Source organism: Myxocyprinus asiaticus, chromosome 21 (assembly GCF_019703515.2).
Source record: "Myxocyprinus asiaticus isolate MX2 ecotype Aquarium Trade chromosome 21, UBuf_Myxa_2, whole genome shotgun sequence".
Lineage (NCBI taxonomy): Eukaryota > Metazoa > Chordata > Actinopteri > Cypriniformes > Catostomidae > Myxocyprinus > Myxocyprinus asiaticus.
The window spans coordinates 38,571,848-38,585,031 of NC_059364.1; the positions used below are offsets into that span (position 1 = coordinate 38,571,848).

The following is a 13,184-nucleotide window of genomic DNA, read 5'->3' on the forward strand; positions in this document are numbered from 1 at the left end:
GGGTGTTCCTCCTAAAGTCCACTATCATCTCCACTGTTTTGAGCGTGTTCAGCTCAAGGTAGTTTTGACTGCACCAGACAGCCAGCTGTTTAACCTCCCTTCTGTATGCAGACTCATCGTCATCTCGGATGAGGCCGATGACAATAGTGTCATCTGCAAACTTCAGGAGCTTAACAGAGGGGTCCTTGGCAATGCAGTCGTTGGAGAAGAGTAGTGGGGAGAGCACACATCCCTGGGGGGCACCAGTACTGATCGTACAGGTGCTAGAAGTGAATTTCCCCTGTCTCACAAGCTGCTGCCTGTCTGTCAGAAAGCTGGTAATCCACTGACAGATAGACGTGGGAACAGAGAGTTGGTGTAATTTAGTCCGGAGAATAGCTGGGATGATGGTGTTGAAAGCCGAACTGGAGTCCAGAAAAAGGATCCTTGCATATGTCCCTGGTCTGTCCAGATGTTGCAGAACATGATGCAATCCCATGTTGACTGCATCATCCACAGACCTGTTTGCTTGATAAGCAAATTGAAGGGGATCCAGAAAGGGTCCAGTGATGTCCTTCAGGTGGGCCAACACCAGTCTCGCAAATGACTTCATGACCACAGACATCAGGGCGATGGGCCTGACGTCAAAAACAAAAACAAATCAATAATATTTTTGGTTTTTGAAATGTCATATTTATATGAATGAAGTAAAACTGAAATATCCAGGACTACGTTTATTTTTATTTTCAATTTTCACAGGCAAATCCTTCTGACGTGGTGCTTCTCTGCACTCTTTTTACATTTGGAACAATAAGTGTATCACACACTGATATAGATCACTGTTTTTTAGATAGTACTTTGACTCTGAAATATTATTAGTCAGTTATTGAATTCTCATGGTCAGTTTTTGAGTTAAATTTAAGTGTCATATTTCAGTTAAAGAATACTGTTTGGTCGTGAACTCAGTTTCTATCAAAACACAATCTCTGTTCAGAGATCAAAGCACATGGTGTAACATTGTAGTAGGTAATAAGGGTTAGGGTTAAACATTTGTTATTGGATAATATTGATGTGGTTAATGAAAAGCATAATCACATGATTAGATCTCCTTTTGTTAATATTTCTACCCCTCCATCGAAATATGTGTGGGTAAATATGTTTCCCTCATTTGTGTGGGAAAATATCTGAGGAGATGTTAAGTGTTACTGTGTAACAAATAAAACTAAAGTAACTGAAGTCACAGAATATATCATGTGAAGAAACACTAGAGCACTTTCATCTGACTATAGATTACAATTGCTATTTTTGTAATGGTGAAAAAGAAACTATTGTTCATTTATTTTTTTAATTTCCCTGTTCAAATGAAGAGAAGGTGTTTCACTTTGAGTTCCTCCCCAGCTCAAACAGTGTCTTCTGAACACCAGGGCAAGGTTGTTTTTCTTAACAATGAGCCAATGAATATGTATTAGCATTTCACTTCATTTGAACTATTTAGATGTACTTGTTTTAGGACTCTATGATCAGGCTGTTGGTGAGTTTAATAATAAACAATAAATCAAATAAAAATAGACTAAATAAAATATCGAAACTGAAATTGAAATAAAACCTAGATTAATCTAAAAACACTTTTACTTGACAAGCATCAAATATCATTTATGATTTGATGACATGATTGTGCACAGATTTGTGAGTAGCCTATTTGATCAACTATTAGGATATTTTATAAGAATATAACCTGTAATAAGGTTGCATAGTCTATATTATAGGTCACTATCAAAATCCCTATGGTGGATTACAACCATAGGTGTACTGAAAAAGATGTAAACATGTCATTAAAATGTGATCAACCAGTTGCTCTAATAATTTATCTGAAAAGTCAATTGGCCTGTAGAAACCATAATGAGATAGATCATTAATAAAAATGCCTCTAGAAAAAAACTTGGATTTATTTATTTGTTTATAAATTGAGTATTTCTGTAAATATATATTTTTGTAACACTGTTTATTGGTTATTTGAGTTTTTATTTATATTTGTTTTAACCAGTGTTGGGTGTTACTCTAAAAAAGTAATTCATTACTAACTACTAATCACATCTTCTACAGTGTAATTAGATTACTGTACTAATTACTCAGTCTGAAAAGTAATTGCATTACTTATTACTAATTACTCTGTAAAACCCTTATCAACCTCGACCAGATGAAAAATACAAGGATAGATATGAAACTGTTCTTTTAATTCTTTCAAATAAATCATATAAAATCAAATAATTTATTCATGAATTGGCCAAAGAATTTAAGGGGGCAGCGTTAAATTAGAAAACATACATTTTAACATTAGACGTTAAATTTTGATATTAAATTCACTATTGTTTTATATAGAATTATTCTAGAGTCTGTTCAGTATTTAACACAATTATACCAGTAATTGTAATTAAATTACTGAAAAATTAAGAGTAATCCCTTACTTTACTTTTTCAATGAAAACGTAATTTATTTACAGTAATTAATTACTTAGTAATGCATTACACACAATATGGGGGTTAACACTAACGTTTCAATGTGCGCTTACAAAAAAGTCAGGTTAAAAAGTATTTTAATATTTTACGTTTCCTTTTTCATGAATACTGATAGATACTGAGTTATAATAATAGTTATAATAATAATAATAATTTTCGTTTGTGTCAGTTTATAAAGCCGTCATAACACATTTGTCATACGAGAGCTTGCCTTGCACTAATATGTATTGTGCTGTTGAACATAGATTATTAAAGTATATGCGGTTGGATACGAGTTAATATCAAAATTGTTGGTTAATATAAGACTTATTAAGACGTCTGTGTCCTTTTAAACCTGTAGGCCAAACCCGGAAGTTTGTACATCTCCGCATTAAGCGGAACTTGCGTCAGACTGTTCGTCGTCATCACGTCAGATTCTGTGCCAGCACTGTACAGCTGGCAAAACAATTCCCATAAATCTAGTATTTTACGATGAACACCAGAATCAATGTATAGGCAGTAACAACTTGATATTGTAGCCGCTAAAGTTTCCTAAACTTTCCTCTTCAGTGCGAAACAATGTCGGCATCTCAAGGAAGCAAAAACACGAACACGGAACCATGGGGAGGATTTGATGACAACATTATCCAGGTAAATCACTTCAACTAGTGCACATAACATCTGTAATACACATACTTCTTTTGTTCATCAGATGGTAATACGATAGTATGATCACCTTATTCATCTACAGTGGAATTTAGGCAACTAAAAATACTCAAAAAATACCAAAAGCATTCTTAATCATTTGCCTCTTTCACCTATACAGTGCATATTACTGTATGGACACATTCCATAGTATAAATTCAAAAAGCAATGGCTTTATCATACATCTGGTCTATGTCTGGAAACTGATTATTGATAAAGTGAAAAACAAGGTGTTCCTGATCTCTCTTTTGAAACCAAGTAATGTGGCTGGTTGAAAAAGTTTTGGTGCACACCTTTTGTGGTGGATAAACAATGCAATTTCCTTAAATATGAACTAAATTGACCATTTATTTCTATATTGCATGTTTTAGCTTCAGTTGCCTATGTTTTGAGTCTTTACGATATTGTAAATAAACAGTCAGTTTGGCTGTGGAGTTGCCAGTTTGTGTAACAAACTAACTAAACCCCTTGTAACCCCTCCATGTGACCCCCAGGGCAGTGGATCAGCAGTGATAGACATGGAGAATATGGATGACACCTCTGGATCCAGCTTTGAGGATATGGGGGAGATGCATCAACGGATGAAGGAGGAGGAGGAGGTGTCAGCTGAGGCAGCAGCTACAGAAGAGGACAATGGAGAGAATGGTGAATTCCTCGGCATGAAGGGCTTGAAGGGACAGTTGGGCAGACAGGTCGCTGATGAGGTAAGCTAACGAGAATGTTAGGAACGTGGTGATTTACATGTGCCCAGAGACACAGAACGTTTTGCACTTAAAGGAACAGTTCACACAAAAATCATCATTTACTCACCCACATCCACATGCCTCTCCACAGGTTTGGCAGGCAGGAAAGCGTCAGGCCTCTAAAGCCTTCAACCTCTATGCCAATATTGACATCCTCCGGCCATACTTTGATGTGGAGCCTATTCAAGTGAGAGACAGGTACGGTGCATGTCACACTTTCTAGCAAGCAGCATGTCACACTTTCTAGCAAGCAGCATCATCAGAAAATTTGCTGAGAGATCATCACTGATTCTGAGACATGGTTCATCCACAGGTTGATTGAATCCTTGATCCCAGTCCGAATGATCAACTTTCCACAGGTAAGTCTGCTACAACCGATCAGCAAAAACAAGTTAAATCACATATATTAGAGCAGGGGTCGGCAGCCTTAGGTTATTTATATGGCGATGAAGTAGTTTAGTCTGTTTTTTGGTTGCCTTTTACTCTTAGATAATAATGCCTGTATAAATGAGATTTTTCCGCAAGCGGCGTTTTAAAATGAGGATCTCTGCAGAAGAAGATGATGACATCTTGTGACACATAATTATTATTTACAAACAGGCATACACAGATCTTAACACTGTAAAATAAAATCACAACATAAAGGGAAGAGATGCACTCAGAGACATCACCACATGATGCATAAAGGCCGGTTTATACTTTTGCGTGGAACCTACGACGTAGGCTCCGCGTAGTGGCCAACACGGTGGTTTGCATTTATAGTTCTGCGTTTGTGTGTCTGCGTCATTTTGTGAGTACACAGCCAAAAATGCTATTGCATTGAGAGAAAATGCCTTAGTTTCTGAAATAACTGTACAGTACTTTTCATAAATAAACAAAAGCAATGCAATTTGTGGATTTAAAATATTTATTAAATACTAAGTATGTAATATTTAGGTACAAAGCAGAAAAACAATAAATCAGGCATAGACTGCATGCTTGTGTAACGGTGGCCAGCTGATAGATAGCTGTGCAATGTGTATAAACCTCACTCTCTTGACCTCAAGAGGCGCACTAGCGACTGACACTAGGGGCTGTAGCCTTTAGCCTCCTTGTTAGCACACCCGCCTCCCATGCCGGAGATGCCGGTTCGAGTCCCGTACAGAGCGGGTAGAACAGGAGCGTCACAGTGGTGCCGTGACCCGGATGGGAGTGAGGTTTGGGGGGGTGAGTGTAACAGGAGCCAGCTGATAGATAGTTGTGCAATGTGTATAAACCTCACTCTCCTGACTTCAAGAGGTGCACTACCGACTGACGCAAGAGGCTGTAGCCTTTAGCCTCCTTGTTAGCACACCTGTCTCCCATGCTGGAGACGGCAGTTCGAGTCCCGTATAGAGTGGGTAGAACAGGAGCGTCACACTTGCTTTTGAGACGCCTAAATAATAATAAATAAACATTATGGAATACTGTGACGCTCCATGCTGAATAGATTAATCAAATTAATAAATGACTGCTTGCTTGACCAACACACAAAGGGTGTCGTTTTAAAGCTTATAATGTTTACTATGAACTTAGGCAAAATAATCAACTCTGAACAGAGTTCAGATCTGCTGACAAATTAGAATTGTTTCTTTTTCATAATTTATGAAATATGATTATTTACTGTACACAATACTGTCAAACATACAGTCAAAACATCATACAGATCAGAAGGGTCTCGAGAACAATACGACAAATATTATATATTGATATATATAGCGTAAAAGACACAAGAAAAAAGCAGAGTATGTAGTCGTAAACAGATGCGTCTTTTGTCACATTTGTTCATGAAATAAACAGAATGTAAAAACAGCAGATGCTCATGAAAAGCGAAACGAGTCCAAATACAACGTGACAAGATCACTGATCCGTGGATACTTACAATGCATAGATGAAATCATCTTGGAGAAAATGCATTGCTACCTCAGATGATTTCTTGTCAAGCTGTGGGATGGTCTCTGGTTACACAACGGACCAATCACAGCTGTTGTGGTCCGCGTCGACACGGGCGTTGTTAAATTTTTTAAGAGGTGCACATCAGGCTACGGCATAGGCTATGCCTTAACCGTCGTAGCTACACATAGCCTATGGATCATACGATCGATTGTCGTGGAAATTAACAATCAGTTAATCGTTAACATTAATACAGCTAAACGCACATGGAGGACTCCAAATAATATGCGCATGTAACGTACTGTTTAAATATAATTTAAATTAATATGCTTGCAAGTATTTGCATTTTCCTCTTAAAATATTGTCAGTGCCAAGTATTTTAATACATTTAGGCTATGTTTAGCACTTCAGCTTTACAAGAGAGGAAGGGAAGGATGCACGTCTGTGTGGTTTTTCTTCTGTGTTGCGGACAAGACGTGACATGCAACGCACCAGCGCAGTGAGCCCTCTAGTGGCGGACGACTGCATTGACAGTCATTTCTTTTTAACATGGCATGATTACTAAACGCATTTGTTCTGAAATTGATTAATCAACAATCGACGCTTAATCAATCAAATTTTTTATGATGATTTATTAACATAAACATTACCATACCCTACCATAAACATTCAAGGTAGTAAAGAGCGAGGCAGTAATTTGCATCGTTTACTCATACCGCAGTGCAGTGCTCTCATTCATACCAGAGACCAGCATATCTCACATTTTAATTAGTTTTTATGGTACTACAATGAGCATTGTGTTTTAATATATAAAAGCAGATGTTTTGAGCTCACTTTGGCTTCTTTAAGCAGTTTTTCCCCCCTTCTAAACCCAGAAAGTTGCTGGAGAACTGTATGGGCCAATGATGCTGGTGTTCACACTGGTGGCCATTCTGCTGCATGGAATGAAGACATCAGGAACTGTCATTGTAAGCAAAACCCTGTCTTAACGTTCCACAGATTTGTTTATGACAGGGAGAAATTTTATCCACCGTGAGCTTTAAGCACCTTGTTAGCACCCTGCCTATGTTACTTATTATTTATATGTTGTGAATGATGGCTTTGCTCCATAAAGGTCTCTTGTCCATGACTGTTTTTGGTTTGCTGAAACAGAGAGAGGGCACGCTGATGGGCACTGCCATCGGAACCTGTTTCGGATACTGGATGGGAGTGTCCTCTTTTATCTACTTCCTTGCTTACCTGTGCAATACTCAGATTACCATGCTGCAGATGTTGTCTTTGCTAGTAAGTACCCTTACATTTCCTCTAAAGGAAGTAGGTGGCATGCCCAGTTCATCTTGGAAATGTTTAGTTTAAGGTGTAATGAAATGTGTCTCATTTTATCATGATGTTTTCAGGGTTATGGTCTCTTTGGCCACTGTGTGGTCCTGTTCATCACCTACAATGTCCACTTTCACTCGCTCTTCTACATTCTCTGGCTGGTGATTGGAGGACTCTCTGCTCTAAGGATGGTAAAGGAAAAAGTCTGTTAAAGGTTGTCATGGAAATTCTAAATACTGACCCAAGTAAACCTAACTCCCTAAATTACCTGACTAACCTGCTGGTTTCCTAGTTTCTCAGCCCGCTGGTACCTTTTTCTTTAGCAAATTACAACTCAGAGTCCACTGAGAGGTTGGCAGCGTCCTGCCCACAGACAGTACTCACTCAGTCTGAGAATCTTGTATTCTGTCACTACACGCTAATTTCGATTAATTGCGATTTCACCATAATACCTATCTCATATCTAGACTCATGCTGCAGCATAATAACTCTACCCAAACTCCAGTTTCTGCTTTGCTCATTTATTAATACAAGGCTGGGGGTTCCGTCAGACGCAGCTGTGGAACTCACCCAAGAAAAGTTAAACACAAGCTTTTATAGATGATATTATGCAATCTCTCCTGATACTTGTTTACTTTATTCTGATTGGTTAGAATATTGGCAAGAGATCAACATTATGAAATATAGTTATTAAAAGAGAGTATGATGAAAATTTCAGTCATCGTCAGCTGCATATTCCAGTACATAGAGTTCAACGTCCAGTAAATGTCAGGTTCGCATTTTCAGTTCCCCTTAAAAATTGCACTGACCGTTCTTTTGCTCCCCTTCTCAGCTGCCTTTCATATTTAGCCCAAAAATTGCTATCACAAGGTCATATCATGAGGAATGATGTTTTCCTTGATCTTTTGAGAGAAAGAGTTCATTGTACTGTGAAAATCCATCTGAAGAATCCAAATGTTAGGAAAGAGTGATTGAATCATTTGAGTCAGATCTTAACAGTTTGTGCGGCACATTTCAGTGTGGATTGTTTTGTGAGACTTATTGTTTTGTGCAGACTTATTATTTGAAGTGTGGGGCAGTTAAAAACTATATTAGACTCAACAGCAACTCTGCTGCAGCTCACAAGTACTGCAAAGCCCTTTATCTAATTTAACATGTGAAGAGGGTTTTTTTTAACCCTTGTGCACTGTTTGAATTAGACCCACACTTGTATTGTTTGCGGTCAAATTTGACCGGAAAAAATAAACATGTATTTTTTTTTTATTTTTATGAAGAAAATGTAAAGTAAAAACACTGAAGTTTTAAGGGGGGGGATGATATGCTATTTAGATCTTATCTACCTTTAAATTTCTTAATTGCACCATTAATTTGCATATGCAAATAAGCAAATTTATGGTAATGTCACTACAGTAAAAACCTACACTTCTGTAAGTTGAAACATGAAGAAAATATGAGAATGTTTCATATTTTAGGGGCAGATTGCTGCCATCTGATGCAAAAAAAAGAACAATTAAATGATTTGAAAATCATGTCATGTCTAAAATAACAAGTAGATGGCTGCAGAGATCCACTAATTCATTACTGGATGTAACCAGATGAGTGTGTGTGTGTGTGTGTGAGAGAGAGAGAGAGTTGGTTTTTGTGTTTTATGAGGACATTTTTTTAGGTTACACAGGGTATGAGGGTATTATGAGAGCATAAATGTGGTTTATGAGGACACCCCTAGTGTCCCTGTAATTCAAAAGGCTTAAAAAAAACATACTAAATGTTTTTTTGAAAATGTAAAAATGGTGTGTTTGTGTGTGTTCTGCATTGTGGATGTGTAATGGTCAAAAATGAATGAACAGTGCACAAGGGTTAAAGGTGTCACAGCAGCAAAAACATCTTGTTTAATTCTAAGAGTCAGAGAGAAGGTTGAAAATGGTCATGAAAACTAAATTTTGACTCTCTTTGACACAAAAATGTTTACTAACATTATAAGCTGATCTATAGTCAGCATATCATGATTGGCCTTCATTTCCTTTGTTATAATGTCAAAATTAAATGTCTTTCTCTTAGGTGGCTGTGCTGATCTCCCGTACTGTTGGTCAGACTCCTCGCCTCATTTTGTGTGGCTTGTTGGCTGCTCTGCACATGCTCTTTCTGCTCTACCTGCACTTTGCTTACCATAAGATGGTTGAAGGTAAGACATCAGTGGCAGGTAGGGCTGGGCAATAAAACCAAAAAAATATTTTGATATGTTTTACACTTTTAATGATCCTCAATATGGGGGGGGGGTTACTGTAACACTACCCCTAAGATCAACCATCATTTCCACCAAACAGCAGTTTTTGCCAAGTAGATTAAAAACATATGATGCAATAAGTATTTTGATGATGCAGCAGCAATATTTACTGACATATACTGTATATTTAACTAAACATATTTAAATATGAAAAATGCTATGGGAAGACTTCTGTGGGCATTTTTGAGTGATGATGCACACATCACTAAAAAGAGTTTTTGATTGATTCATTAAAACTGATTCATAGAAATTAATCGAACCTATTAACTTTAACTGCTTTTACTACTAAAGTTTAAGTCAGAGATGCTATGAAACATCTGTCTTAAGGAATAGGTCACCCAAAAATGAAAAATCTCTCATCATTTACTCACCCTCATGTCATTCCAGATGTTTATGACTTTCTTTCTTCTGCTGAACACAAACAAAGATGTTAAGAATATTTCAGCTCTGTAGGCTCATACAATGCAAGTGAATTGTGACCAGAATTGTGAAGCTCCAAACAGCAGATAAAGGCAGTATAAAAGTAATTCATGGGATTCCAGTGGTTTAATCCATGTCTTCTGAAGTGATCCAGTCGGTTTGGGGTGAGAACAGACCAAAATATAACTGCTTTTTCACTATAAATTGTGGTATCAGCAGCCTCCGTGGCGATCATGATTTCAAGCTCAACGACACTTCCTAGCACCATCTAGTGCTCTGCACATGCGTCACACACTAGGAAGTATAATCGAGCTTGAAATCATGAGTGCCCAGAGACTGCAATGGCAAGGACAGTGAAAAAGGAGTTACACTGTGGTCTGTTGTCACCCAAAATCTAATGGATTCTGCACAAAATACTAGCTAAACTGAGCAGTAAGGATTATCAAAATGCACCACTGGAAATTCTAAATGATACTTTGTAGCTCCACTAGACTTGTGCAGAAATAAAGGAATGAAATGACTAAGGTAACTTATGTGTGTCATCCCCTTTGAGCAACAATATAATGGAACAGATTGCACACGAGAATATCTTTGAGACATTTTTGTGACCTTTTGTAATTGAGTTTCCCTTTCATCTAATTTTAGAGACAATTAAACACTTGTGTTTTTCGGTCCTTTCTATCTTAATCTTTAGAATGAGGCCACTTCAAACTTTAATTTGTCTGAAACATGGTTCACATACAGTAATTTGTGTCTAGGGCTGGGCGGTATGACAGTGTATACAATGTGATGTAGAAATATGTCAAACAGTAGAGATTTTTCTGTACCGTGGTAAATATATTTGCAAGGCTATCAGTGAGCAGGGCCACTTTACGCTATTTACATATGAGAGTAACAGAGAAACATGTAGTAAAATGAAAATGCAGAGCATGGAATTTCACTGTGATTTAAAATGAGTTATACTGGGATATATGATTCATATTTTGGCTATACAGACCTGCTATTGTTCACTTATTGTTCACTTATTAGTTATATTGGTTGCTTATAGAAATGGAGTCTTTTGTTAGCTCTAGTCAGCTTGTTCTGACCAATGTCAAAACCCCCTTCAAAAATTGCAAATAGTCTAAAAGTCAATCAGGAATGTATTGAAATCTGTGTGGAGATTTGATGCCAGAGTTGATGGCAGGTGAATAGACCAAAGCTGACAAGGTCCAGGCTAATGTGGTACTTTTAAACATGTGCATTTGTCCCTGCATTCAGCTTTATTGCACTTTAATGTCTGCACTGTAAAATATAAAACTGTCATTTTTGTGTTTTCCTGTCTGCAGGTATTCTGGAAACCTTGGTAGGACCCAACATTCCACCAATCCAGAGAGTGGCCAGAGATGTTCCAATTGTTGCAAATAATATTGTAAATGCCACAATCAAATCAATAGCTGCAGTTTTACAGACACAGTGATTATATATTTGGTGTCTGGGTTGGTCGCACAGGCCAGTGAGGCTAGTGTACATAGAGCAGGGCAAGACAAAATCATGGGGCTGTCGCCATCAAACACCTTGGGCATGAACTGTTTGATTCTTGTATAACTTTTCTTATACTGTCAAACTAAACTGAAAGAATACTTTAAGGTCAAGATGGTTTCACTTTAAGCTCATGTTATAATGACACAACAGTTTTGACACACTACCCCATTAACTTTACACTTGTCTTAATCATTTTTGTTGTTAAAGGTAACAGTACCCATTGCCTGCTAATGTTAGAATGGTTTGTTCAGATTATGAATGATGTACAGTAGACTTACTTTTGAGATGCTGATACTAATAACTGAAATTATTCTTTAAAATGTTTCGAAAAACCCTGATGACATTAAAGGGATAGTACAAGCAAAACTGAAAATTCTGTCATTATTTACTCACCCTTGTGTTGTTTGAAACCTGTATGAAAAGGGCATCTTTATGCAGAGTTTTTTCAACACAATGAAAGTGAATGGTGACTAAAGCTAACATTTTGAGAAAACAAGGTCATGCAGCTTTGGAACAACATGAGGGGGTGTAAATGATGATAGGATTTTAATTTAATTTAGGATGAACTGTCCCTTTTAATGGAGCTGTATGCTTGTGCTCATTGAGAATACACTTACATAAACAGCTCCAAAGCCTTCATTTGGCCTTTTTAACTGCTCGTCTCCACAAAAGGTTTAATTACAGAGACGGTGAAAGACGTCACACTTTTGTTCTGTTCTTAGATCTTGTTGCTTACACTTTTTTTTGTTGTTGTTAAAGACAATATATAGATGCAGAAATGCAATTATGTTTTATGTGAAGATGAGAAAGGTCTTTATGGTGTATTAGATCCTTTTTCCTAATCCATTTAACCATCCATTGTGGTGCTGTTCAATTCTATTTAAAGCTATGGTTGGGGGTGAGGGTATTTGCTCTGTCATTACATTGTCTTTTACATGTGATATTCCTGTTTAAGGGGTTCTTTTAAAGAGAAAATAAAGACAAATTAAAAAAGCTGTTATTGTGCTCGTTGTTCATGGTGTTATGGCTTACTTGTAAATGTCTTCCTTAGAAAAAAAAAAAAAGTTGTGTTAATATTTGTGGAAAATTATTAAAGGGATAGTTCACACAATAAAGTTTTGATATGTCAAAAATAAAACACTGGAGCCAGTGTTAAATAAAACATTGCAGGAATTAAGGAAGCTGTAAACTGGTGTCTCTCTCGCTCACTCACACTTGCGTTCTCTCTCCCCGCACAGTAGTCCTCCCCGCAGTGGATTATGGGCAATATAGCATCAGCAAGTGTACATCGGCTGTGTGTTCGAAATCAGAGTGCACTGGGAGTAAGAATGAGTGAACAAATGTAGGGAATGAATTTGGACACCACTACAAAATGGCTGACACCCAAAATAGTGATTTCCCAATTAAATCAAGTTATGACAAAACATTCTAGAATTGTGTTGCTTTAGTTTAAATTAAGTAAATTGAACAAGTAGCAAAAATACCTTTTTTTAGTATAGGTCCATACAATGCAAGTGAATGGTGGCCAGAACTTTGAAGCTCCAAAAAGCACATAAAGGCAACATAAAAATAATACATATGACTCAAGTGGTTAACTCCATATCATCTGAAGCGATATGATAGGTGTGGGTGAGAAATGGATAGATTTTAAGTCCTTTTTTTTTTTTTTTTAACTATAAATCACTTTCACTTTCATATTCTCTTTTGTTTTTGGTGATTTGCATTCTTTCTACATATCACCATCTACTGGGCGGAGAGAATTTATATTAAAAAAGGACTTAAATGATGATCTGTTTCTCATCC

The 13,184-nt window shown here is 37.1% G+C and overlaps 1 protein-coding gene across 1 annotated transcript; it reads left to right on the forward strand.

Moving 5' to 3' along the window:
* Nucleotides 1-2,870: 2,870 nt before the first annotated feature.
* Nucleotides 2,871-12,370, forward strand: yipf3 (Yip1 domain family, member 3). Its single transcript, XM_051648546.1, has 9 exons — nucleotides 2,871-3,125; nucleotides 3,674-3,883; nucleotides 4,014-4,120; nucleotides 4,236-4,281; nucleotides 6,709-6,801; nucleotides 6,986-7,117; nucleotides 7,231-7,344; nucleotides 9,212-9,335; nucleotides 11,186-12,370. Exons 1-9 carry the CDS (start codon nucleotides 3,054-3,056, stop codon nucleotides 11,314-11,316), a joined length of 1,029 nt encoding a protein of 342 aa, XP_051504506.1. The 5' UTR covers nucleotides 2,871-3,053; the 3' UTR covers nucleotides 11,317-12,370.
* Nucleotides 12,371-13,184: the final 814 nt, after the last annotated feature.